Below are 23,736 nucleotides of genomic sequence, written 5' to 3'. Positions count from 1 at the left end.
GGCTTCAGCTGGGATTTCAGAAATTTGGCTTGCAGCAATAGTGAAAACAGATCGCCCACAGCACAGCAGATTGCGTAGAAGCAGAACTGCCAATACATCTCCTGGACAACACTGCAAAGGCCTTCACAGAAAAGCAGTGCTTTCTTTTCCTACAATAACCATGTGCTTCCCACAAAGTATTACCTTCTGCGATGCTCCATTAAGCAGGCCCCTGTCCCAGAGAGCTTTGTTGCCTGTGGGATCCTCATCTACCTCATCATTGGTGTTGGGAGGCAATCTCACCTGTGTTGAAAGAGGAAGAATCAGCAAGCTGCAGAGAAGCAGCACATTATCTCTGGAGCACCCTTGTGCTGCCTGAAAGGCTGCCTTTGTGGACTCTGCAAGAACCACTTTACACTTACAGCAGAATCATCCAGGTGCCTCTCCAAAACAGCCTTTACAGTTATATGACAACTGTGGTAACAAGACCAATAACCCATCACCCAGAAACATGGGCAAGGCCTCACACCCAGCCTCTGCCTGGCCTGGCACTTGCAGATCACCCTGGGAGGTATGGTCAAACACATCTGAAGGTGGTTTCCACTAAGGAAACAGTTTGATGGATGTGGGGCAGGAAAACTGAAGAGGATTGATTTGTGTGTTTTGGCCCAATTCTGCAGGCGCAGCATCTGACACTTGCTGAACTCTGCACTCCGAAGCACCCGAGCACGCTTCAGACAGAGATCAAAGCTCTGCCAGAAAGACCATCTATTCTTTCCTCCTCCCTTGCTGAAATCCAGCCAAGTGGGGAAGTGTTGGCTGACAAAGCCAACTGTGAAGAGGAAGTGACAGAGAAAGCTCGATGCCAGCTATGAGGTTTAGTCAGAAAAAGTAAGAGTGATAACCCTGACTCAAGTTCTCATGGGCCCTTTCACAGCAACAATCTTCTTTTCAAGGTTTACTGACAGGAAGTTTTTGAGGCAATATAAACACAAATTACTGGACACCTCAGAAATATGTTTATGACTTGCTGATGCTTTAACTTATTTGCTTCATTTAGCAAACAGATAAACTGCAGCCCACTATGACAGAGCCACCCCATGAAAACAAGTCAGTGGTACAGGGCGTTGTCTCCAGCTAATGACAGATTCTCATTCTTTTAAGATAAATCATGGATGTTTTAAGGGAAAATATGTCCAAAAAGCCCCAACTTCAGCAAAGCACACTCACCACACAGATGTTACCAAACTTGTCTGCCCCAGCCACGGTGTCGTAATCCAGGAGCGTTGCTGTAGTGACCCACCGGGGGTAAGTGTCATCAGCAAAGATAATGAGCTGGTTCTCATTCCTTTTGTAACGCACCCAGATGAAACTCTCCTGAACATCTGAAACAATCACTCTGTGCCCAATGGTTTGGATCCCACAGATGTAGTTGGCAATGTGCTTTTGAGAGAGAAAGGACAAAACCTCAGTGCTTCAAACAGGGAAGTATAACCCTATTCCAACTGAAACACTCTTTTTTCCTCCGTGAACTGCAGCTCACTCCCCACTTCCCATCATTTCCTCCAAAAATACCCTCATTTCTGCCATACTACAGTCCCACTCTAAATACACCATCAATACAGGGCAACCTAATATGCACCACATGGCATCCACAGCCTTCTCTGTATGAACACTGTCCAGGGAACAAGTGCTGCTGGTGAGCCCATGATTGGAGATGCCAGGACATCCCTACCAGCAGGCATTGCTTCCATGTCTCCTCACTACCTGGTCATGGAAGGCCCAAAAAGGAAAGCTTCAATTTTTCATGTGAGTCATCCTTTAGGGAAAAAACCAAACTAACAAAACCACACCAAAAAAAAAAAAAAAAAAAAAAAAGCTCCCCTGCAAGTTCCCAAGTTCCCAGGCTGTCTGTTAGCTTGCTGGAGTTCTTTTGTTCAGTAATGAGCTACTGGCACAGGTTCTGCAGCTTGCACGAGAGAGGGAGGAGCAGGCAATTAAGTTAGAAAATCACGCTCTGCAATTTCTTTTCCTAAAGCACCAGAGATGCTCAGCAAAAAGGACCACCTACTTAAAAGAGAAAATCCCCTTTTCAGCATTCTGGGGATCTGATGAGGTGGTCATATGCACCCTTCAGCTTCTGATCACCCAAACTAACAAAATATTTCCAGCAATTCTGTTCTATCTCGCTAGGACCTCTCACATTTGCAGCAGCCAAAGGAACAGTCTGTACAGACCTCTGCACATGATCAGTAACTGAGCTGGGACAAAAAGGAACTTGCAGCACTACTGTCAGAAAGGTGATAAGAAAATGGTGTGTGTGGGGGATGCAGAGGGGCAGCACAACAGTCCAGTCTAGTCCAGCACTCCTCTAGATAGATGCATCCAGCAAGGTAAAGACACAGCTTTGATGACCAAATAGACACACTTGGGCTGGAGTAGCAGCTAAACCCCGTGTTTCACTCTGGCTGCAAAGTATTACTTGTTCCAAATGGACAGCTCTGCTCAGGAACAGAAGGCAGTACCTTGTTCTCACATTTCCGAAGCAGTTTCTTCTTGCCCAGGTCATACACACGCAGGAGCTTCCCAACTCCAATTAACACTCGGCCTTGGAATGGAGCAATGGCTGCAGGAACCTCCTCCACTGGGGTCTAGAGAGGGAAGAGGAAGATTGTGCAATCCTCATCATTAAGAGAGTTAACCTTACATAAACCTTCAGACCAGATTCAGCTAATGATATGGCTGAAGTTCACTGGCCTGTACCAAGGCTTCCAATGTAAAAGGCTAATAACAATCTTTTTCTACAGGAGAGGCAACAGGTCAGTCCCTCACAGGCCTTTTGACAGAAGCAGATATCACACAGAGATAAGAGAGCCATAGGCAATCACACACACACTGCTGGCAGTGCACCTGAAGGACTGCTGTAAGAACCCCATACTGGGCAGGCAGCAAAAGAAGACAAGGGTCTGGTTGCCTCAATTCTTAGTTTTGGTTTACAACCAACAGAAAAAACTTTAGACTTTGCCTAAATCTGTCCAGACTGTTTTTAAAGCAAGGCATGAATGTAATTCAGCCATCTGACATTGCCACCAAAGAAATTGTTAAATATGAACAACTGCAGTGTGTTCACAATTTCAGTAACTCAGATGGGGTTACTGTCTGAAAAATCTAATCAATCCAAAATGATCAGCCACAGCAGAGAAGGAGAACATGTAGAGAGTTTCCAGTTATAGCATTCCTAGCTTGGCTGCACTGGTTAAGAAAAGTTTATTTCACAACTTCAGCTCTGTCAACTTCCCAGTGGGTGTTCAGTGGCAGAAGAAAAGGCCGTGGTCCAGGACAGAACCCACTCACTGCATCAGGACTCTAGGAAGTGAGTAAGCCACAACATTCCTTTCCATGTGCTCATCTGCTCAAATCTCAGCCATGCTGGAAGCATGTGAGAAGAACAGTAATTTTTCTGCTGAAACTTTTGCTGAAACCCTTGAGACCTATCAAACAAGTTGGTCACTAATCATTTCTACACACAATCAAACAGCATCCAAGGAAGATGACAGTTCACAACAGCTGAACATGGTCAGCCAAGGACTGACAGTCTTAGCATCAAGGTTCAAGTAACCCAAGGATGAATTTGCTCTGTAAACAAGTGCTTAAGCAGCTCTCTGAGCTCATATTCCAGAAAGCAAACAGAGCCATTTCCCTTCCCTCCCTAACAGGGGTAAGAAAAACACTGCTCCTTTCCAATTTACCCAATCAGATGAGTAAAATTAGGACTCTTGCAAGATGTGTGTTCAATCCTCAGCTCTGCAAAAGATGTACCAAATTATTTTGTAGGAGGCAGCTAATTTTCTCCAAGCCTGCTTCCAGTGTGTAACACCAGCACAACAATCTTGCCCAGGATGCACCAAGTACTGCAGTATTACTGCAGCACTCAGGCAAGTAAGAGCTACTCCAACACTCAGCCTGGAAACGACCCCATCACTCCCCTCACCTTGTGCAGAAACTCCAGCTTCTCACCACTGTTCACCAGCTTGTATGTGTAGACAAACCCCCCAGCAACGGAGCGTGGGTTCAGAATCAGGTCCTTGGCGACTCCCACCAGCACGTACCACTCATCACCGGTGTTGGAGAAGCGGCACACAGCCACGCTGAAAGGACAGGACACACCAGGACATCAGTGCCATCACCACACTGATGCTGCACACCCAGACTGGATCCCTGACAGCACAACCTGCACCTGCCCAGCAGAGACTTGAGAGTCCAACCCTTCAACTCTGACATTGCCTTTCAAGAGGTCATTTTTCCTCCTTGCAGAAATGTTTAACGCAGATTTGTTCATTCTTCCACACTACACTCTCCATGTGTGTTCTATCTGTCACATATGCCCAAAGTATTTTATATTTTCACAATGTCCACTGTTACTTTACATTTTCACAAGCTGGACACTGCCTAGTGATGTGTATAACTCTACTAGAAGCTATTTTTCAAAGGCTGTTCCCATTGGAACATATACAAATAGCTTTCCTCATCTTCCAGTGTTATTTCCTGCTCAGTAAATAGCTCAGGCAGGTTGGAAATGGCAGGTCAGCCTTTTGGACTAACATGACCTAACTCTACTTCACCTGCTGAGGCACTTGCTATTCTTCATGGTTATTGTGTTGGTTTTCCCCTCCAGTCTAACACTTCCCTTTCCATTTAATCTATCCTCAGTTTATCTAGATAAGAAGGAAAAGTGAGAGATAACAGCAAATTCTCTTGTTCCCAGCTCTTTTATCTGTCATTTACACCCCTGTGATGTTCTTTAGGCACTGAGGTACAGCAACCACATTTGGAGCACCACAAACTCTTAATGCCACATGAGGACAAGATTAGGGTTGGAAGGGAAGGAAAGGCAAGACAAACCACTTCTGGAATTTCAAGCCAGTCTCTTGATAATATGTTCCATCTGGATTTCAACTCAGTAACTGATAAGCAAAAGGAAAAAAACACCTAAGACTCATCACAAGCAGGGACTCTTGGTGCACAGGCAATACTTCTTACCTGAAAGCAGCTTCATTCTGCTCCAGCTGAACCAGATCTAATGTATTTCCCTGGATGGGGTTCATCACTCTGATAACAGAGGCCCACTGACCATTCCCTGCCTTGGGAGCACCGAAGATGGACTCAGGAAGATTCTCGTTCAGAAAGGCTGCAGCCATTTCTGCAGCCAGCTCCCTCTCATCCTCACCTGCAGCCTCCACCATTTCCTACAGCATTAAGGGACAGGAGAAAACAACAGCTCAGTGATTTCCTTCCCCAGTATGCTGATGCATAGAATACAACCTCCCTGTTTTGCCTAAGCCCAGGTATTCTGGGGAAAGGTACTGCCTGTGAAGACATAAAACCCATTAAGTCCCAAAGCTTCCACCCAGCCTGAGCTTATTCCCCAGGGAGCCTCTACAGCTCAGAGCATGGCTGTGTCAGCTCTGCCCTGCCCCACTAACTGTGGTCTGGGGAGCTGTTTCCCCAAATCAACAACCCTGGAAACAATCCTGAGAAGAAAATAAACAACCCACTGAAATGCAAGCACCCTCAAGCAACCACAGAAACCCCACAGAACAGTGTTATGCAAGCAAGACCATCCTCCACTAGGGTGGTTCTTAAATGGTGGTTCTTAAAATCTGCTCTAACAACATGCAAAGGAGGAACACTAGAAAGTGGTGCATTCTGCTGAAATGTGTGTTTTGAGGCAGATCTCCACTCCTCATCCAGTCCCTGCATTCACACAGGCTGAAAGCCTTGCAGGTAATGGCAGCTGGGAATTAATGAGGAGGGAGATGCAGAAGTCCCCTCTGGGGAACAGATGGGTGCACCTGCCCCCCAGCCCAATTACCTCAGCCATTTGCTGCTTCCTTTGTGCCTTGGTGGCCTCAGTGTAAGCGTTGTGGTCTGTCTCAATGATGATCAGGTTGTTGCTCTCTGGGTGAATGACAAATTTTCGGGGTGTGTACTGCAATGGGAAGGCAACCTGGTTGAAGACTGCTCCCAGCTTCTCCAGTGCCAAAATCCTGGGGGATAAAGACATGACATGTGTTGAATACAACCTAAAAACAGCTGTCCAAGAGAATGAAACTGGAATGGAACTTCTTCTTTGTGAAGCTGACTAGTGCTAGAGAGGAGTAGCACCTTTCTCAGGCCAGACAGCAACTAGGAAACAGCTCCAGAGAGCAGAGCAAAACCAACATCCTAAAATGAGAGCCCATGGTGTGAGACAGGTGTGTGCTGCAGCACGAGGTCTTTGAGGGCTCTTTCTGTCCCAGGATGTGTTCTGACTGGTGCTGAAGCTAGTCTATCCCAAGAGGAACAAAGAGCACATGGAAGAAGGAAAGTGCACGTTTGGGGAACACATCATCTGAATCTAAATGTGACACTGACTTTGACATACAATCAAATGCTCCTCAGAGGCACTTCAGTTAAAAGGAGTATGAAAAATGCAATGCCAGCTCTTTCTTCCTGTGACTTGCTAGCTGAAATGCCAGTTCTTCTGGCATTTGGTGTCTAAAAACCACAAGTCTTTCCAGAAAGAATGGCTCCTTTAAAAGCAATGAATGCTGTAATATTTCAATGAGGACAGATATGAAAAAAGTGCCTGTTCAAGTGCATACAGCACAGCATCTGAATTTGTGGTCCATTATTTTCATTTATCTTTTTAGTATCTCAGCTGATCTTTAAAAAAAGGCAACAAACACATCCCTATCATTCCTCTGGTTTCTGAAATCACGTGGTTCATTTCCTGCAAAGCAGCCAATTCAGATCACAAACCACAAGACCCTAATACATAATAGGTCCACATTTATTAAAAGCTTCCCTCTCTAAGGATCAGAGAATTGAAGAGTAACTTGAATTACACTTATTTTAAAAAGACAGAAAATACAAATCTGAGAAGCACACCCTACTTATTTTTGACAGCATAACTCTCCTTAAATTGTCTGTTTTCTGAAACCCATCCAAGTTTTTCTACCAAATCATTACCCACAATTAAAAAATATTTTTGAAGTAAAGTCACTTTACCTCTTTCCTTTTGAATGTCAGGTGGAATTCACCACCGCTTCACCTGCCTGGCATCCCAGCCCATAAGCATTTGTGTTTCCCCTCTGATGCTTACCTCAATGTGTTTGTGGAGATGGCCACAATGCCCTCAGGGCACTGCTCAGAAGCAAAACCAGATGCAAACTCCAGTGTCTCATAAGACAGGGGAGTCAGGTGGAAGCGTGATTGATAGGAATAACTAAGCCAGGAACGGCTTGACATGGCCAGCACCTGGGAAAGACAGGCAACAAATTTATTAGGTCTGGGAATAGAGGCAAGCTCACTTTATGCAATAGGAATGCATGTACAGTGCCCAACTCTTTTCCACTGGAACAACTGAATTCTTGTGGGTGGACCCCACCCAGCTCAGAGAACACCTGAAGAGACACTCCTTACTTTCAGTTTTTTTCTGGAAATCGAATGTGGCATGAAAAGGAACTTTAAAGCACTGTCAAGACAACAAATAGTCCAACTGAGGTGCACTGACACCACTGTAAAAGCCAAGATCTTCTACTGCTACCTATAAAAGCCAAGACCAACAATACTCTAATTTCTCCTTTTTTAAATAGCTTGTTCTAATGGGAACAGGTCTTTTAAAATAAATATTTACTGCTTTGTCATAATCCAAGTGCTGTAGCACTCGTAGTGAAATTTACTAAAAATCATCACTAGCCTAGACCAAATTATGAGAAAAAAGGAAGCAGATTGACTTCCAAACTTTTCAGCTTTATACATTTGGCTAAATGAGTCTCAGTGCAATCTTAGTTTCGGCCTGAGTGACAACAGCTGATCTCAAAGCAGAGAGAGATTATTCTCAGTTATTCTACAGGTATTCTCTGCTAGAGCTGCAAAGCTCCTCATCTCCAAGCTGGCAGGAGCAAGTTGAAGAAATTCACCCAGTGCACCTTAACACTACAGCTGAGCTCAAATTCCCAGATCCAGCTCCCTACGCTGATCAGCATTATTTCTCAACTCTGAAGGTGTCATCCAAAAATGAGTCAAGCAGGGGGTGGCTGATTTCCCCAGTGCCACATCAGAAGGGCTGGAAATGGCACTTCTGATGAAACACATTCTTCCTTCTATGCCAAATCTTGCAGATATTTTCCTTGAACCACGTATGGCAGCTGTCCAGCCCTTGGCTGAGCTATTCTCAACATGCAAGGACACAACCATTCACTGCATCAAGCATTCAAGGGTAAGTTTTCTGCACAGAGCTCTCTCCATCTCTGTGCATTCCAATAGGCAAGATGTATTCTCTCAGCCCAAGAACCTGCTCAGACCTCTCCAAGCACACTGTAAACACAGCCTAAGGGTCAGATGAATCCTAGTTCACAGAAGGCAGGGCAGCACTAGACAGCAGTAAGGGGAGTAAGAACAAGGCTGTTTGTGAAAGAACAAGCTGCGGCCAGGCAGCTCCATAATGAAGTCATTCTACTTCCCACCCTTACCCAGAAGGTCCTGCTGTGCTGCAGGGATGCTTCCCCACCCTGCCCACCGTAAGAAAATCTGGGATGTGGTGTCTGGGGAATGGATCTGCACCCCTGCCGGAGCTCTCCTCCCTTACCGCCTCCTGGCCTTGCATTCGGACGCGGAAGAGTTTGACGGGCCGGGAGCCGAGGTATCGGGTCCTGGTGTCGGACAGGTCGCCAGTGACGGGGTCCAGGACGGTCCGCAGCAGCACACCGTTCTTGGCAGCAGCAAAACAACAGGGCCCAGGTTGAAGGTAAGGAGTAATTTACTATGTGCATCATTCAAAACAATTGAGAGGCAGTTTCTGAAGAATTAGCTGTTTGTTTTCCCGGCTGTCAGTACAGTTCTCCCCTACAGCCATACTTTTAATAGCAAAGCACAGGGCAGAAAGGACTGCCTCCAAAATAGAACACAGACTGAGGACTTTAGTGTATCACACAAGCCATAAGAACCTGAGGGTGAATTCCAGATCCCTATCCCTCTTGGTACAAAGGATTTACCCAAAAACTCATGCTCCTCAAAAAGAGATTGCATTGTGACACCAAATTTGTGGCATGTGGAAGAACCTAAACTGTGATGATTATTTTTACCACATGCTGAGTTGTCAAAACAACTTTTTTTTCATCAAAGATCAGAGAATCTGTACTGGATGTAACAAAAAGTTGTGAAACAGCAAAGTTATTAGAGCAGAGCCTCTGCTTGTGGGCAGTTACTTGTTTGACATTCTGCCCTACAGGCAGTTTTTAAAGAGCTGCTCAACATTTCACCCAGAAATATTTCTTTAAATATACTTCCTTCTTGAATGGGAAAAGCACAGTCTGTCCTACATAAAATCTGGTATAATACACTGTCTTTTGACTAATCTTTAGTCTAAAAATGTATGGGGAAACTCACACCTCTATGAAGTCACACAGTGAATTCCCCAGTCTGGGTTGTCAAACACATTGTAACAAAGAGGGATGCCAGGCTTTGTGTTGCACTGCATGATGACAGGGCTAGTTTAACAATCCACTTTCAAGCAAAAGCTCCTCAAGACAAACCTGCCAGAACCAGGCAAGAACCCCTCACCTGCAGTCCAATGTTCAGGTACAGAAAGCCAATGGAGCCCCTCTCTCCCAGCTCATCCTGCTTCTCTGTGCCACCCATCTCCACGATGCACAGCGACTCGGGCTGTGCAGGCAGTGCCTGCATACTCAGGGGCTGTAAGCAATCCTGGGAGAAACAGGACAGAGGGACAACACCAATCAGCAAGGCTTGGCACAGCAAGACAGGATACAAGCACCTAAGGAGTTTAAAGATGTCCTTTTAGATCTTCCAGAAAGAAGTATTCACGGAAAAAAAGAAAAAAGAAGTTATAACAGATGCTGGCTCTATGCATTTTGGCAAGCAGGAGTGGTAGCTGCCTGGCCCTAAACTGGATCCTTCCAAACTATTCTAGCACCATTTGCTCCTATTTAGCATGGAGTGACCTAAGGAAAATTTAGGTTACTACAACCAGCTTTGAACACCTCATCTGTTGCAGGCAGATGAACAGTAAGTTTGGTTTGCTGCCAACTTGCCTGCAGAATGAGTCTTTTAGTACAGGTACAAAGAGGGAGATGAGAAGGGGAAACCCAACAAAAAACCCACCCAAAACAAAACAATGAAAGAAAATTATTTTGTGACCCATCAACTGAACCTCCAGAGGCGTAAGTAATTCTCAATAGAACCAGAGTATCTGTTAGAGGGAAGGATCAAGGGCCATGCTTCCTGCCAACCAGCAGAGAAAAACCATGCAAGCTGTCCATTCCTGCTCACCCATCTGAATATGGAAAGACAGTTTGGATGGTTACAGTCCACCTTTGGAGGATCCTTCTGAACATTTCAAACCAATGAAAGGGTAAAACCAGAGCAGCTACTCACTGAAGGGTCAAGTGAAATAATTCTGACAGTGTTATCCACCAGTCCAACAGCAAGGAACCGGGAACGCTGCTCCCCAGGGGGAACGTTGGCCAGGCTCATGCAAACGACGTCAGCCGACATCTCCTTTCTCTCTGTGTACTCATTCAGCTGTCCTGACTGAGAGAGAAAAATGTAAGACTTTTTATTAGGTACTTTGTTTTAAAATGATGCTTTGGATTTGTTATATAAACAATATCGCAATTTTTAAACTATTTCCTAACCCATACCTCACTCTTCCAAACTCATTCACAATATTAACACACATACCGGGTCCATCTCAAAGTAAACCAGTTCTCCTCCAGTGAGTGCTATCACTACTTGTCTTTGGTTCACAGCACATTTTACAATGGTTTTCTTTCCTGGTGTCTTCCATTCATTTACTCTCTTATCTGCTCGGATATGCCGGATCCCATCTGGATAAACCTGAAGGAAAAAAAACCCACATCAATTCTGTATTTACCACCTCTTCACAACTCCCCTTTCACTGGTGGTTCTGACTCAGCAGCACCCAAAGGCAAGAACCACTCCTGGCAGCGAGTGATCTGAACTATGCACCAGGCTGAACCAGCAGGATGATTCTTGCCAGCTGGGAGAACTGCATCTTTCAACCACAGCAAGGAACTACTGAAGGAGATTAGGACCATTTTGAACTTGTCCAGTTTCACTTAGCAAGATATAAAAAGGGAAAGGCTGAATCAGCATCATTCTCTGCCAATCCACAGCCTTAGACATGTGTTGCACTACCACAGAAATCACATCCATGCAGTAAGCTGAGAGTGGCAGACAGTAGACATGTAAGAAGCAGCTCTCCATTACCTGTACCAAAGCATCATCACCAAGAAGAGAGCAGGACAAGGTTGGTGTAGTGCCCAGGAATCCAGAGTCGGTCACTTCCTCTACAGTCTCTCCAATGGACAGCACCAGTGTGGCATTTACGAAGGACACGATAATGTAGGCATCAAATTCATCTGGTCAAGGGAAACGGGAAAAAAAAAAAAAAAAGAGTGCTGATTAATTAAATGCAAGGCTTCCCAACACAATCAGCAGCCTGACAAATGTCTAGCAGTTACTCCTCAGCCGAATTCCTGTGGTAATTACAGCTGCTGACAGTATTGCACAAGTTCGCTCTAGGACACGCTGTCCAAAAGCCAGCCACTGCCGGACTCCAAACAATGCAGCACCGAGCCAGGGATCAAACCAAGATCCACATCCACAGTCAATTCATAATGCTCTGGATTCTGGCAAGCAGGATTCTTGTGCATTTTTTTCAAAGAACGCTCAAGTTCTCGAAGTCTTTAAGAAAGTTGTCCCCCATCACCCAAAGAGATGAATCCAGATTTAACACCCAACGAAGTTAAACTAAATTATGTACTCCAAAAATTTGAACATAAGGAATCTATCTGCAGAAACCACACCACAGATGTCGCACACAGGAGGTTACAGGACCACAATCTCTATCTAACGGCCACACAATAAAAGGCTGCAGAGAACAATTAGGGTGCATTGCAGCAGAATTCAGGGTTAAACCTGCTCTACTGTCCTCCAGAAGCTCAACTGGCTTCCATTCACACTGTGAGAGTCTCCTGGGATAAGAAACAATTACATTTTTAAGATAGTTGCAATACTGTCATTTATCCCAATAGAAGTAAAGGTCAGTGTTTGCTCTATTATCTCCAGTACTGGTTTCTCCCAAAGGGGACAGCGTGGGAGAGTCCTGTAGCTTGGACATGGAGGAGCTATGCTAATCAAAATAATCTAAAGAGCTCATTTGGAAATAGGGAAACTTTGTGGGAAATGAGGGTAGTAGGATTGGGTAAAGCAAAAATCCCAGTTTATTGCTCTCTGCTTTCACTCTGTAGAAAGCAATAGGTCTTCAGAGGGGAAGAGGACAATCTCATTAAAAGAGAATAACAAAAGAAACAGAAACAATGAAGTCTATTGGGAAATGGAGCCAGGAGCCTTGGAAGAGAAATAAGATTGCCTCAGAGAAGCAACTCCACTTCTACTGCTGTTGTCATGCAGCCGCTATTTCTTAAAAAGAAAATTCCTCATTTTAACCCTACTCAACCCAAAGCTCAGACTTGGGCACCACAGCATACCTAGTGGAGGTGAAGGCATAAGAGCTGTCAGTTTCTGCCCTTGAAAGGACACTCTCCTAATTTTCAAATATAGGAGACACAGAGAAGTGGTTAATAACTTAAACAAAAAAGGAAAATAAAGGAGTCTCACTGGGATTGAAATGGGATGCCATAAAATACGATGCAGCAGCTTAAAGAACCCGAGCTGGGTTAACGAAAACAAATGCTTCAAGAACTAATAATCCTTTTCTTATCCACCCTGTTTAGATGGAAGCATTGCCAAACCTGCTGTGTCACGTTTATAACAAAAAGTTCTTACATACAGTTGAAAATATGCAAGTGAAAAATTAAAAAAAAACCCCATCATTCTTCTCTGCAACATCTGGTACACAGACCACAGCTCTGATCAAACTGAAGAGTTCTGTGTAACTAAAGCAATTTCAACAGAAGTCTGTGGCATAAACTCTGTTACTACTCTATTAACTACTGACAGCCTATAACCTCCAACAGCTCCAAAATCCTACAAACAGGAACTGGTCCATTTGGGGAAATGAGAAAGCAAGAACTCAATCTGCAGAGAGAACTCCATCAGTAATACCAATGACTTGAATGCTTGGCTAAACAGGAGAATTCCCCCAACATTAACAGCAGATGATAAGAGCTCAGCAAGACACACTTGCACACCGCTTATTTCCTACACAGCAGCTTCTCCTACAAATTTGCACAGATTTTTCAACACCAGAAGTCTACAACAATTCCTCGATCATGGAGCTTCTAGCAGTTCACAGGCTAAGCATTTGATTCATAAATATCCCATAGACAGGATGTTCTAAGAATTCCATTTCAAAGACCACTGTTGCTTTCCAAATTACTTCAGAGCTGCTGCCTTCCTCCCTGGAGGCTGTCAATTCTCATGATAAACCACTGTGTCCCAGCTGGAGGTTTAAGCATGTGATTTGGCATAGGACAAAGAACTCCCATCTGAAAACAAAACAGATTCCCTTAGTCCTATCTAAACAAAAATTCATTCCTACCTCTTAATACTTTTCAGCTCTTTCCTTCCATTGGCTTACATTTATATTAGAGCATGCCTTTAAGTCTATGTCAATAATAGTGACAAGTGCATTTTTGCTTGAAGTCTGTTTTGCTTAATGACTCTCTGCTGGAGCTTTTGAAATAAAAGGTTTGATTTACCAGAATTAAGTCAGTGAATAAGACACATTCATCTAGGTTCAAACAATACATTTTTGGTTTAGAAAATATAGCAGTCTAGTTGAAATTAAGGGGACTAAATCCCTAGGGCACACTGAGAAGTGTTCTCAGTTAGAAAAAGAAAAGATCTACAGATTTTAATATGAAAAGATGTCTACTTAGCTCTGCACAATCCCAAGCAAAACATCAGGCTCCCCAGAGTTTTAAACAGATAGACATCATTTTGTATGCAGACACAAGACTTCAGAGATGCTTATTACTGTACTAATTGCACCAGTCAGCTCCTTTCAGTGAGTAACAGAGACATTTTAATGACTCTGAAGAGCCACAGCTGGACCTGTTCTACACATGCATTACAAGTTTTCTGCAGCTTCATGCAAACATCACAAACAGTTATGAAAACATGACATTTCAGTCCATGAACTCTACACTACTGTGTTTTTTATTATTTATCATGGATTCAGTCTGAGTTAGTCCATGAGAATTCCATTCTTTTATGCCAGTCCAGTCCTGACAGTTTTCTCACACTATGCAGCATCTGATACAACTGCAGTCACCACGAGCTCAAAGAGTGCAGGGAGCAAAGTGGTGAGCAGTGTCAGAGCTCAGGATCACTCCCAGTTAACAGACTGAGGGGATGACAGCACATTTTCCTGGGCTTCTGTTTACTACGGCGTGGAGACTCCGCAGCGCTGACTCACTGCACGCTGCTCCTGCAGCAAGAGTGCCAGGTAGGGAATGCTGGCTCCCAGCTCCCATCTGTCAGCACAGCACAGCACACACCTACACCCACTGATCATCCAACTGGGATAGTTTGGTGCAAATCCTACCCACTTCTGTCTCACAGGCAGATGAATCCCATAACCACAGGGCATTCCCATGCCAGCAATACATATAACTGCTCCAAGCACACTTGATCTTTTTCTCTTGGAGGTCTGTACAAAGCAGCTGGAAGCCTAATCTTGATCTACAAGAGAGCTGAAAATACCCCTAAAACACACACATCCAATTTTAGCAAGAACTGTCTGTTCCAGAGAGACACAGCTGATTGTTTTGCTTCCCAAGGACTGCAAGATGGACTGGGATCTGCTTTCTACTCCTCAGCTACTCAACTTCAAAGGCAACCATCTTCAACTACACACCAGTTTCTACAATTTGTTTAGTGAAGTGCTTAGCATAAATGAAGCCTCAGGCTGTTGGGATTCTCTGTGGTTAACCTGTGGTACTGTACAGTAGCCCCTAGCAGTAGGTACACACCTGTGGGGATCAGCACCTCCACCACCAGCCACCTGTGGAAGAAAAAAAAAGGCTTGGTATTGGTAGTGAGTATCACCACGTACCAGCCAAGGTTAGTATTTGCTTTGAAGACTGCAGACCTGGGTGTTTCTTACAGAGGCCTTGCAGCACACACTGCAACATTGAGGCAGAGCTGGGCAACCCCACGCTGCCAAGTGTCCCCTCAAGGGCACTTTAAAGATTACATACATGTTTGAAAATGTTCTGCACTCTGATTAAAACCCACTAAAGTAATTTCTGAATTCCTAGAGTTGGAACTCGGGAATCAGTTTCACAGAACTATAAACTGTATTCAGTGAGTAGCACAGCTTAACAAGTATAGATTCCAGCCTTTCTGAATCATGGAGATGATCATGCTGAAACCTGGAAAATTTGGAAGGTGGAAAGAAGAGAAGGCAATGAGACTGGTTCTGCTTCCTGCAGATCATCAGTGGTCGTTCACCTCCTGAAAAGTCAAAGTCTTCTTCTGGAACCCCAAGAGAAAAGATTTTAAAACTGTAAGGTGATGTCAGAAACCTCCAGTCCTCAGAGGGAGAAAGAAAAACCATACCACTTTCTTTTCCAAAATGCTGAAAAGGTTTCTAACAAACTGGAATGCCTCTTTTCAGAAAACCATGTATTTTTTTTTATATGAACTCTGGAAATACTTTCCTTTTGACCCTTTTACTTCTCGAGGACATGAAGGCACTTTGTGCTCAAAGATCCTCCCTTGTTGCTTAGAGAGTACATGAATCTCAGGACATGAGCACAGGAATTCATGGCAGGTCTCACATGGCAAGGTAAATCCCACTGCAGGATTTGAAATTCTCACAGGGTTACTGGTTCCCTGGAGGACACACTACCCTGCTTAAATGCAAGGTATCATGTCACCATAGCAGGCTAAAGCCTCTATTGCAGCAATCTGGCCTTTCTAGATCACCTGTATAAACCTAGGGAAGCCTTTGTGAGAGTTATACAAAGCACTGCTTGGGAAATAATTCCTGACACTGCCAGCACCCAGAATGGATTCTCTACAAGCTTTTTAGGTGTTTCTGTGCAATTCTGCTCTCATCACAAAGAGAAAGGCAGAAGGTACTACATTTCCTCTTGTACATTAGTAATAGCAAGGCTATTATTTCAGATCATGAAATTTAAGAAAACCCCAACGACCAACCAAACCCCCAATCCAGTATATTCTGCCAACCTGAAATCTTAATCTGTCTGGAATCACAAACTTTTTACACGCTGTTGGCATTTGAATAGAGAGTATGTCCTAGTCCAGAGTGTTTATTTCACTGATATGCACAGAAGGAAGTAATAAAATGCAAACACTGTTGCCGATTTATCATCTTTGTTCCATAATTTGTATCCCACTCTCTCACAAAGAGCTGATTACTGCAGTTGTCAACACACACATGAAGAATAGTGAGTACAGTCCAACAACAAGAATAGCTGTTGCCTGCTGATGTTTGAGCAAGAACTTATGGGCAAAAACTTATGGGAAGCGGGAACACATGAGAAATTCAGCAGCTTCAGGCTGCAAATGTACAGCTGACACAGCATAGTGGGTGATGGATGCAGCTGCAGGCAGCTGCTTCTTTGTCAAAAGGAAGTGTGACAATACAAGGGGACCAGAGGGTGGGTGGCTTTTTAAGATAAGCAGGTGGCTGCTGACTCAAACCACAACTTCTGACGATGGCACACAAGCATCACGCAGCACCATTCCTCTCTCCTTGGACAGAAAACCAGAAAACAACAACAAACAGAACACACACAAAATCATCATGACCTCCCTGTGCTTCAGAAAAATACTGCATACCTTCAACATGTCTCCTCACAGTCCATACAGCATTGGGGTTACCAGGCAGCTCTGACACAGCCATTTCAGATACCTAAGAGTAAACAGGAAGAAGGTTCTTTTGCAAACAGATGTTTAGACTTTACTAGAGTAAGCAATCAAACCACGAGCAGTTTTTAAGCTTTCCCACAACTGGGCAGAAAAACTAACAATTCCCAATTCTGATGCTCTCAGCCTGTGCCAGATCTGCCACAGGGCAAAATATGGTCAGCAATGATATGGTAACATTATTGCTGTGGATGATCAGCTTCAAAACAAGGTCATCCACCCCCAGCAGAGAGCAGTAGCAGCTGGCAGGCACCAGGAATGTTCCAGCTCAATACACTCAAGTATTAGAAGAAACAAAATGCAGGTTTTGTTGAAGTCAAATAAACAAAAAGCTTTTGAGACTGTAAGAATAAACAACACAACCCTTCTATTCCTCAAGAAGCAAGAGAAAGTAGCTTTCCAGATTAGAGCAAAAGAAGAATCCTCTCATTTCAGCAACTTTGTTTCAAGGATTTCCTCACACTGCCCTCATCTCAGATTTTTCTTAAGTGCTGGATGTCTTACCTCAAGTCCATGTCTTAAAACCCTCAGGGATGACCTGGGCCCCCGACCACAAGCCACATACAACTGGGGTGTGTCTTCATTGGCCAAATCTGCTATCTGTGTGGAGAAAAAGTGTCAAAACAACATTCATGGAATGAGAAAATAAAACTATACATATATATATATATCACACTACTGCTTCAAGAATGTTTTTTTAAACACCAAAAGCTCTGGAGATGCCATGGGGTGTTCCAGCTGCTGCCCTGAATGTTAATTTTTACCGAAACTCTTTGCAAACAGCTGGTCTGATGGTCAACAGAGAAGCATCACAGAATCACTGGCTGACACCTGGTCTTCAGATATATATTTATTGTAACAGGATTCAAATCTACCAGGCCAGGTACCAATCTCAGGCAGCTGTCTGAGAACCCTGCAGATTTGCCTCTCTATGAGTCTTTACCTGGAGCAGTATTTCTGGAAACCTGGAATAGCTTAGCTGGTGACTCCACTCACACATGTGGTAGACAGGAACTTGCTGATGACAACATACCTGACAACACAGAATAGGAGACAAACTGTCCAACTCATCCACCAGCACCAGGTTCTTCAGAGGTCGAGGCTGGAAAAAGAATGTGTCTCCTTCCTCAAGAGGCATGGCAGAGGAAAACTCTGGCTCCTCATCATCATCCCCCAGGTGAGCTATCTGGTACAGGTAACTTGAGACAGAAAAAAGTGTGTCAGCATCTTCAGAGCAAGGCTCATGTAGCCTTCTTTAAGTAAAGCTTGACCAGATATTCAGGTAGTGGGGAAGAAAGAAATCCAACCCTACATTATTCAGTTATTAATATTGGGCTTTAAGGATGTCTTCTGGGTTACAAAATATTTAAAAAAAAAAAATCAGAGGCTTGCAAAGAAAAAAACTCCAAAACCCACAAACAAGAACCCCCCCCCCACAACCTCCCAGCTTCAGGCCTTCACATTTGCAGCTGTCACTGGCAAGGTATCCCAGAGTTTCAGTATTTTGTTTACCCTTGAGCCTTTTAGATATTCTTGTGTTTAAGCCAAAGCAGCAACTGACAGCTGAGCCAAAAGCAAGGCCAATGGCTAGGACTTCATCTCCACATTTGTCTATTTTATTGGAATACTCTCACCTTTTAAATCATACTGTTTTAACCACATTCCCTATTCCAATTTATGAGGCCAAATAACACAACGAATAAAACTTCAGAGAAGGAAAAAAAAAAACCAACAAAAAATCCCACAGAAAGATAGACTGAGTTACTTCCTGGTTTCAATAAAGCTCGAATATGGCTTCCTCAATTCAGATTCAGTCCAGCAAACTGGCTGGGGCTCCCTCAGGTGGCTGACTGCAGATACAGTCAGGAAAATCTCCATTCCTGTGAATCCTTCCCTCAGACACAGTTTAGCTCATCTTCAAAGGTGTGCATGATCGTTTAGAGTATTTAGAAGCCCAAACATGAATTAAGAGAAAGCCCTCAAGTATACATCTAGTAAGAAAAGGAACACAACTACTAATAAGAAATCCTATTTACTTCTGAGTGGGCCATACACATAAAAATTCAAAACTATCAAACTAATTGAAAAGATAATTCATCTAGTATGTGATGAACCCTACATAAACAGCAAGTGCTCAATTTTTCCAAAATCTGCTGCAACAGCAAGTAACCTTTTGTTCTCTGCACTTCATCATCTAATCTTAGTTCAAACAAGAAAATTCCCCCATTCATAGTCTAATCCAACTGTTCTTCTCAAGCCCTCTGAACAAAGCACCAAGTTACCCATTAAATCAGAGGTGTTGTCTTTCTATGCACAGTAAGTTCAAGGGTCAGTCTGCAGGCCTGAACAGAGCCACTCTGCTTCAGGGGAAAAACACTGACATAAAATTGTTTACTCACTGGTTTCCAAATTCAGATGCCACAAAGAGAAATCCTGTTTTCAGCACACACATGGCAGCAGCAACAGGAACAGTGTCAAAGTACTTCAATCGAATCTCTGTTACCTGACAGCAGATGAAGATGTGAATATGATGCTAAAGTACTGGAGCTCCATGTGTGATTTAAGAACAAACATCTGCCTAGCTATCTTCTCCAAAGAAATGAACAAGGCCAGGCTTAACACATGAGTAGTTTGGGGCACCAGGTTATAAATCACAAAATCCAACAGACGATTTGAACACACAAGCCAGGCTGCCTGTTTTATTCCAAGACTTTCTGCCTTTTGTAACACTGAGTCAATTTGGAAAACAAAAGCTGTAAAAATAGCAGGGTGCCTAAGAGAAAAGAAATTTGCCTCACTGAACACCACCAATTCTCCAGCATTAGAAAAACAACTGTTCTGAGCAAATTTCTAAATTTGATATGGTCACAACAGCTGTTGGTAAAACATCCAAGAACAATCTTCAGGCACTTGAACATCACAGAATCACAGAGTATTCTGAGCTGGAAGGAACCAACAAGGATTATCAAGGCCAGCTCCTGGCTCTGCAGAGAGCAACCCCAAGAAATCACACCATGTGTCTGAGATCATTGTCCAAACACTCCTTGAACTCTGGCAGGCTTGGTGCCTGCTACACAATCATCCCCTGTACCAAATATGACATGGTTAGATGGAGAAACTAACATTCAACATTTACTCAAAAAACCCAACTAATCACACTGCAGCAGAGAACTTTTCAGAGAATACTAAAACAAGCAGCAGCAAGCCACTGCAAGCCTGTTATTTCAACTCACAGACCAGCTGTGCCAAGCTAACTACCTCATCTTGCAAAAATATTGATTGCAGCATGTAAACACCCAATTAAGGGACTAGAGGGTACTTGCTGAAATCCAGGGAAGCTAAGTTCCACAGAATAAGTTACTGAAATACTCTCCAGGAGGTTCATGAACCACAGTTTATATTCTTTTAAAAAAAGACCACCTCTAGAACATTTTAAGTATGGTCAAATGACTGCAGTTTAATCCTCAGAGGATTTTGCAAACCTTGCACCATGTCTCTTTATGAATAATACCCACAGTGGTGACCATTGTTAACTCTTTTACAAATCACATAAAGCACGTTCCCTTACACAGTTAAACTCACAACAGTAAAAATGTATCACCTTAGAGAATGTAACTGACTAAGAACTCCTCTCAATTAATGCTTCTGCATTCATGTGATGCTTACCATGTCTTCATCAGTCTCCAAAGTAATTTTGAAGATGTCTCCCTGCTCTGTCTGGGCCAGGAAGAAGAACATGGACTTGGTCTTATGTGTAGCAGAGCAGACAAAGATCATACCCCTCTCTGGATCATCCAAGTCATTCTGTCAGGAAAGACAGTGGAGGTCATTGGTGGAATTACCTGACAAGCGCAGAGGTGATTTCACTGACTGAAGTATTTCCATTTCACAGGTGCCTTAAGAGCTCACAGTATGTAAGAAGGTTTTTAACACAAAGCACATCCCTTTGTTACACCTTGGTAGTAACCCTTGGTACATCTCTGCCCTAGAAGGAAATTCAGCTGTGAGACACTGTGCCTAAGCATCATCCCTCATCTGTTTTACTATCCTCTCCAGGCAACTCTCACATATCAAAGCCAAAAACACAGGAAAGGGCTGTAACCCACACATAGCTGGTTTTGAGCACCTTGGCAGGTGTTCAAAGTCCTGCATTCCTAATACCAAAGGGAGAGGAAGCAGCCTTAGATGCAACAGAGCAGCTGTTGAATTCACCTGCAGCTACAACTGCCACTGTTCAGCATCTCAAGTAATTCTATCTTGCACTGACAGTGCTGCCTGATCAGAGTCTTTGGAGTATCTCCAGTATAAATCTCAGAGAAGAGACATGAAGCACACTCATCACTTCAGGCTATGCCCACCTCCATCCTCCCTCTCAGATAACACACGGCCAGTGAGGCAGATAAGCCAACATGTTTTTAACTCCTTTTTTTTTTACTTTAAAACCTTTCTGGTGCCCTTAACCTTGAAAGGCAAATTCCAAGCATTCATAATCTTAAAAAATTCTCACCCGTCTCCTGGGAATTGGGCATCTGATATCAGGCTGGTCACCAAAGTTTTTGTAAGTAATATAGTTCTCAGAACAGATCAGCACCCCGCTGGGGCCATCAGAACCACCAGGAACTGAAAGAAAATTATTAGGAGAAAAGCCTTTACCATAGATCTGACTGGTTGCCTGCAGAACATTTGGTTTTCTTTAAAGCAACATCATTTCCAACACTCTCCATTACCCTGCATATATGAATCTGCTCTTATTGAAAAGACAAAAGACTGAGTACAGATGCATGTGCCACCATGAGAACAGGGCAGATGGAATCAGGGGATCTGGAAGGATGCAGTTTCTGACAAATTGCTTAGGTTTTATCCTTCCTGGTTTATTATTGTCTAGAAAGCCGTGACACGCCCAAAATACCACACTAGCAACTTGCCAGTTAAACACAACCCTTGGGTTTCTGGCATGTTTGCTTCTAGAAAAATAGTCAGATGGATGAACATCTTTAGTGAACAGAAGCATTTCTAAAATCATACTTTGTGATCTCAGTGTAACAAATCACATTGCCAAACAGATTCAGCACAATACTTGGTGTCTGTCTCACAGCTGCTTACAGCAGATGCAACAGGGCAAGCACACGAAGATGCTCTCTCAGCTCAGCACCTTTTGTGCTTGGAGAGGAACCTGCAGCAGTTTCCCTGGTTGAAGGTGCTGTATTGGTTTTGCATCCAACCCCTCCAAGTGGGCTTTTAGTCCACGGATTGAGCTACTGCCTTCAGCAGAGGGAATCCCATTAAAGAGAGTAAAACAGCATCTACACATTAACCAAGTCCTTTTGCACTGCTATCAGCTAATTACAGGAACACTCTGAAACAGCAGCTGCTTCTATGAATACTTGTGCATTTCCATGTGAACCACCCCTCATTACCTGACTGCAAGGTTAATTAATTAATTTATACTAATGGCTCAGACTACAACTGAAACAACTCCTAAGATGTAAAGAGTATTGACAGTGTTTTCCTGGGGAATGGGAACCAAGCAGACCCATACAAAAAATCACTCTGTGGGTGGTACCTGTTATGAGGAAGTTGCCATGCTCTTCCAGGGGCTCACTGTATTTCCTGACAACATGGTTCAAACCCAAGTCCAGTTCATAAAATGTCAATGTCTGCTGTGTGTTGGCTGCAGCTTCACCTGTTGGATCGTTGTCTGCTTCCTAAAAAAAGGAAAAAAAAGATTTGTCTTTGAAAAAAAGGATTAAAAGGAGGAGCAAAGCTGATGCGTTGGGAAACAGTTTTGAGTAGCAACAGAATGGGGGCAAAAAGACTTGCTAGAAGCTGCACAAGAGAAGTTCAGACCAAGAAAACAGGCATATTTTCAGTTGAAAAGCAAAAAGAACCAATCACCAAGACAGAAGAGACTTGCCCATTCTGGCTGAGGGCAAGACAAAAAGCCAGTAAGCCTGTAAAAAATGACAACTGTCCCAGACAGCAAAAGCAGCCAATGCTCCCCAGTGACAGATGAAGAACAGAATAGGACAACAAAGGTCAAAATACAGCAAAGGGAGATAAAGTTCTTCTCACCTCATAATCCATTTCCAGACAAGCAAACATTGGGTTTTCAAACCCCACGTCGACTCCCACCACATGGTAGACCAAGGTATTGGCCTTGTGGGCTTCCAGTGGGGAGGAGATGGTGAGTCGAGCAGCAGCATCTCTGTTCAGGATATACACTAGCTTCTGCTTCTCAATGGCACCTGCAGGAAAGGACAACAGCCCGTGAAGCCCATTACTTGATAATCAAATCTCACCATACCTGCAGCCCAAAATGAGCTGTAACGTGAGAAGAGAACATCAGCATTACTTCAGCTGAAGCTCACCACTGGTGTTTATCTCTGTGCCACCAATTAACCTCAAATGTCTCATTGTAAATCTTTCAGATTGCAAGCACAAAATGACAACTTCAGCCGTTTAAAGCCAAAGCCTGATCCTCTGAGCTACATTCACCTGGCCCTATACTCCATCTACAATGGCTTGAGACAGATCTACTCACTTTTTACCACACAAGAGATGACAGACTGCAAGGAAACAAAGACAAATGGAAAGAAGCATCCAGATGTTCTGCTCTTTAAAGCCAGCTGGTATGACAACTTTTCCACAGAAATATTTTAACTAAGAAAACGTATCCTTGCCTAACACACAGCATCCACAACCCAAAAACACCACTCAAATATCAACATGAGCGGCACAACTGTAACTGTGCTACTTTTTCACCCAGGAAAACCAGACACGTCAGAAAATAAATGATATTATTGCTAT

At 43.6% G+C, this 23,736-nt stretch overlaps 1 protein-coding gene and 1 non-coding gene across 2 annotated transcripts in view; both read right to left on the bottom strand.

Annotated features, from left to right (window-relative positions):
* SF3B3 (splicing factor 3b subunit 3) overlaps positions 1–23,736 on the bottom strand; it is a 29,067-nt gene that overhangs the window by 3,174 nt on the left and 2,157 nt on the right. The window contains exons 4-23 of the mRNA XM_054640682.2: positions 23,002–23,174; positions 22,493–22,634; positions 21,437–21,549; positions 20,596–20,733; positions 19,329–19,432; positions 17,963–18,128; positions 17,434–17,529; positions 16,843–16,915; positions 11,275–11,426; positions 10,726–10,881; positions 10,420–10,575; positions 9,586–9,729; positions 8,612–8,734; positions 7,124–7,278; positions 5,852–6,026; positions 5,020–5,225; positions 3,971–4,127; positions 2,505–2,630; positions 1,210–1,422; positions 184–282 (exon numbers count right to left, since the gene is read on the bottom strand). Coding sequence (XP_054496657.1) covers positions 184–282; positions 1,210–1,422; positions 2,505–2,630; positions 3,971–4,127; positions 5,020–5,225; positions 5,852–6,026; positions 7,124–7,278; positions 8,612–8,734; positions 9,586–9,729; positions 10,420–10,575; positions 10,726–10,881; positions 11,275–11,426; positions 16,843–16,915; positions 17,434–17,529; positions 17,963–18,128; positions 19,329–19,432; positions 20,596–20,733; positions 21,437–21,549; positions 22,493–22,634; positions 23,002–23,174 — 2,867 coding nt within the window. The remainder of the gene's footprint in view (positions 1–183; positions 283–1,209; positions 1,423–2,504; positions 2,631–3,970; positions 4,128–5,019; positions 5,226–5,851; positions 6,027–7,123; positions 7,279–8,611; positions 8,735–9,585; positions 9,730–10,419; positions 10,576–10,725; positions 10,882–11,274; positions 11,427–16,842; positions 16,916–17,433; positions 17,530–17,962; positions 18,129–19,328; positions 19,433–20,595; positions 20,734–21,436; positions 21,550–22,492; positions 22,635–23,001; positions 23,175–23,736) is intronic.
* Positions 21,201–21,280, bottom strand: LOC129125611 (small nucleolar RNA SNORD111). The gene has a single exon (XR_008534976.1). It is a non-coding gene; the product is annotated as a small nucleolar RNA SNORD111 (small nucleolar RNA).

This window comes from Agelaius phoeniceus, chromosome 12 (genome assembly GCF_051311805.1).
Source record: "Agelaius phoeniceus isolate bAgePho1 chromosome 12, bAgePho1.hap1, whole genome shotgun sequence".
Taxonomy (NCBI): domain Eukaryota; kingdom Metazoa; phylum Chordata; class Aves; order Passeriformes; family Icteridae; genus Agelaius; species Agelaius phoeniceus.
This window is presented reverse-complemented; position numbering and strand designations above follow the sequence as displayed.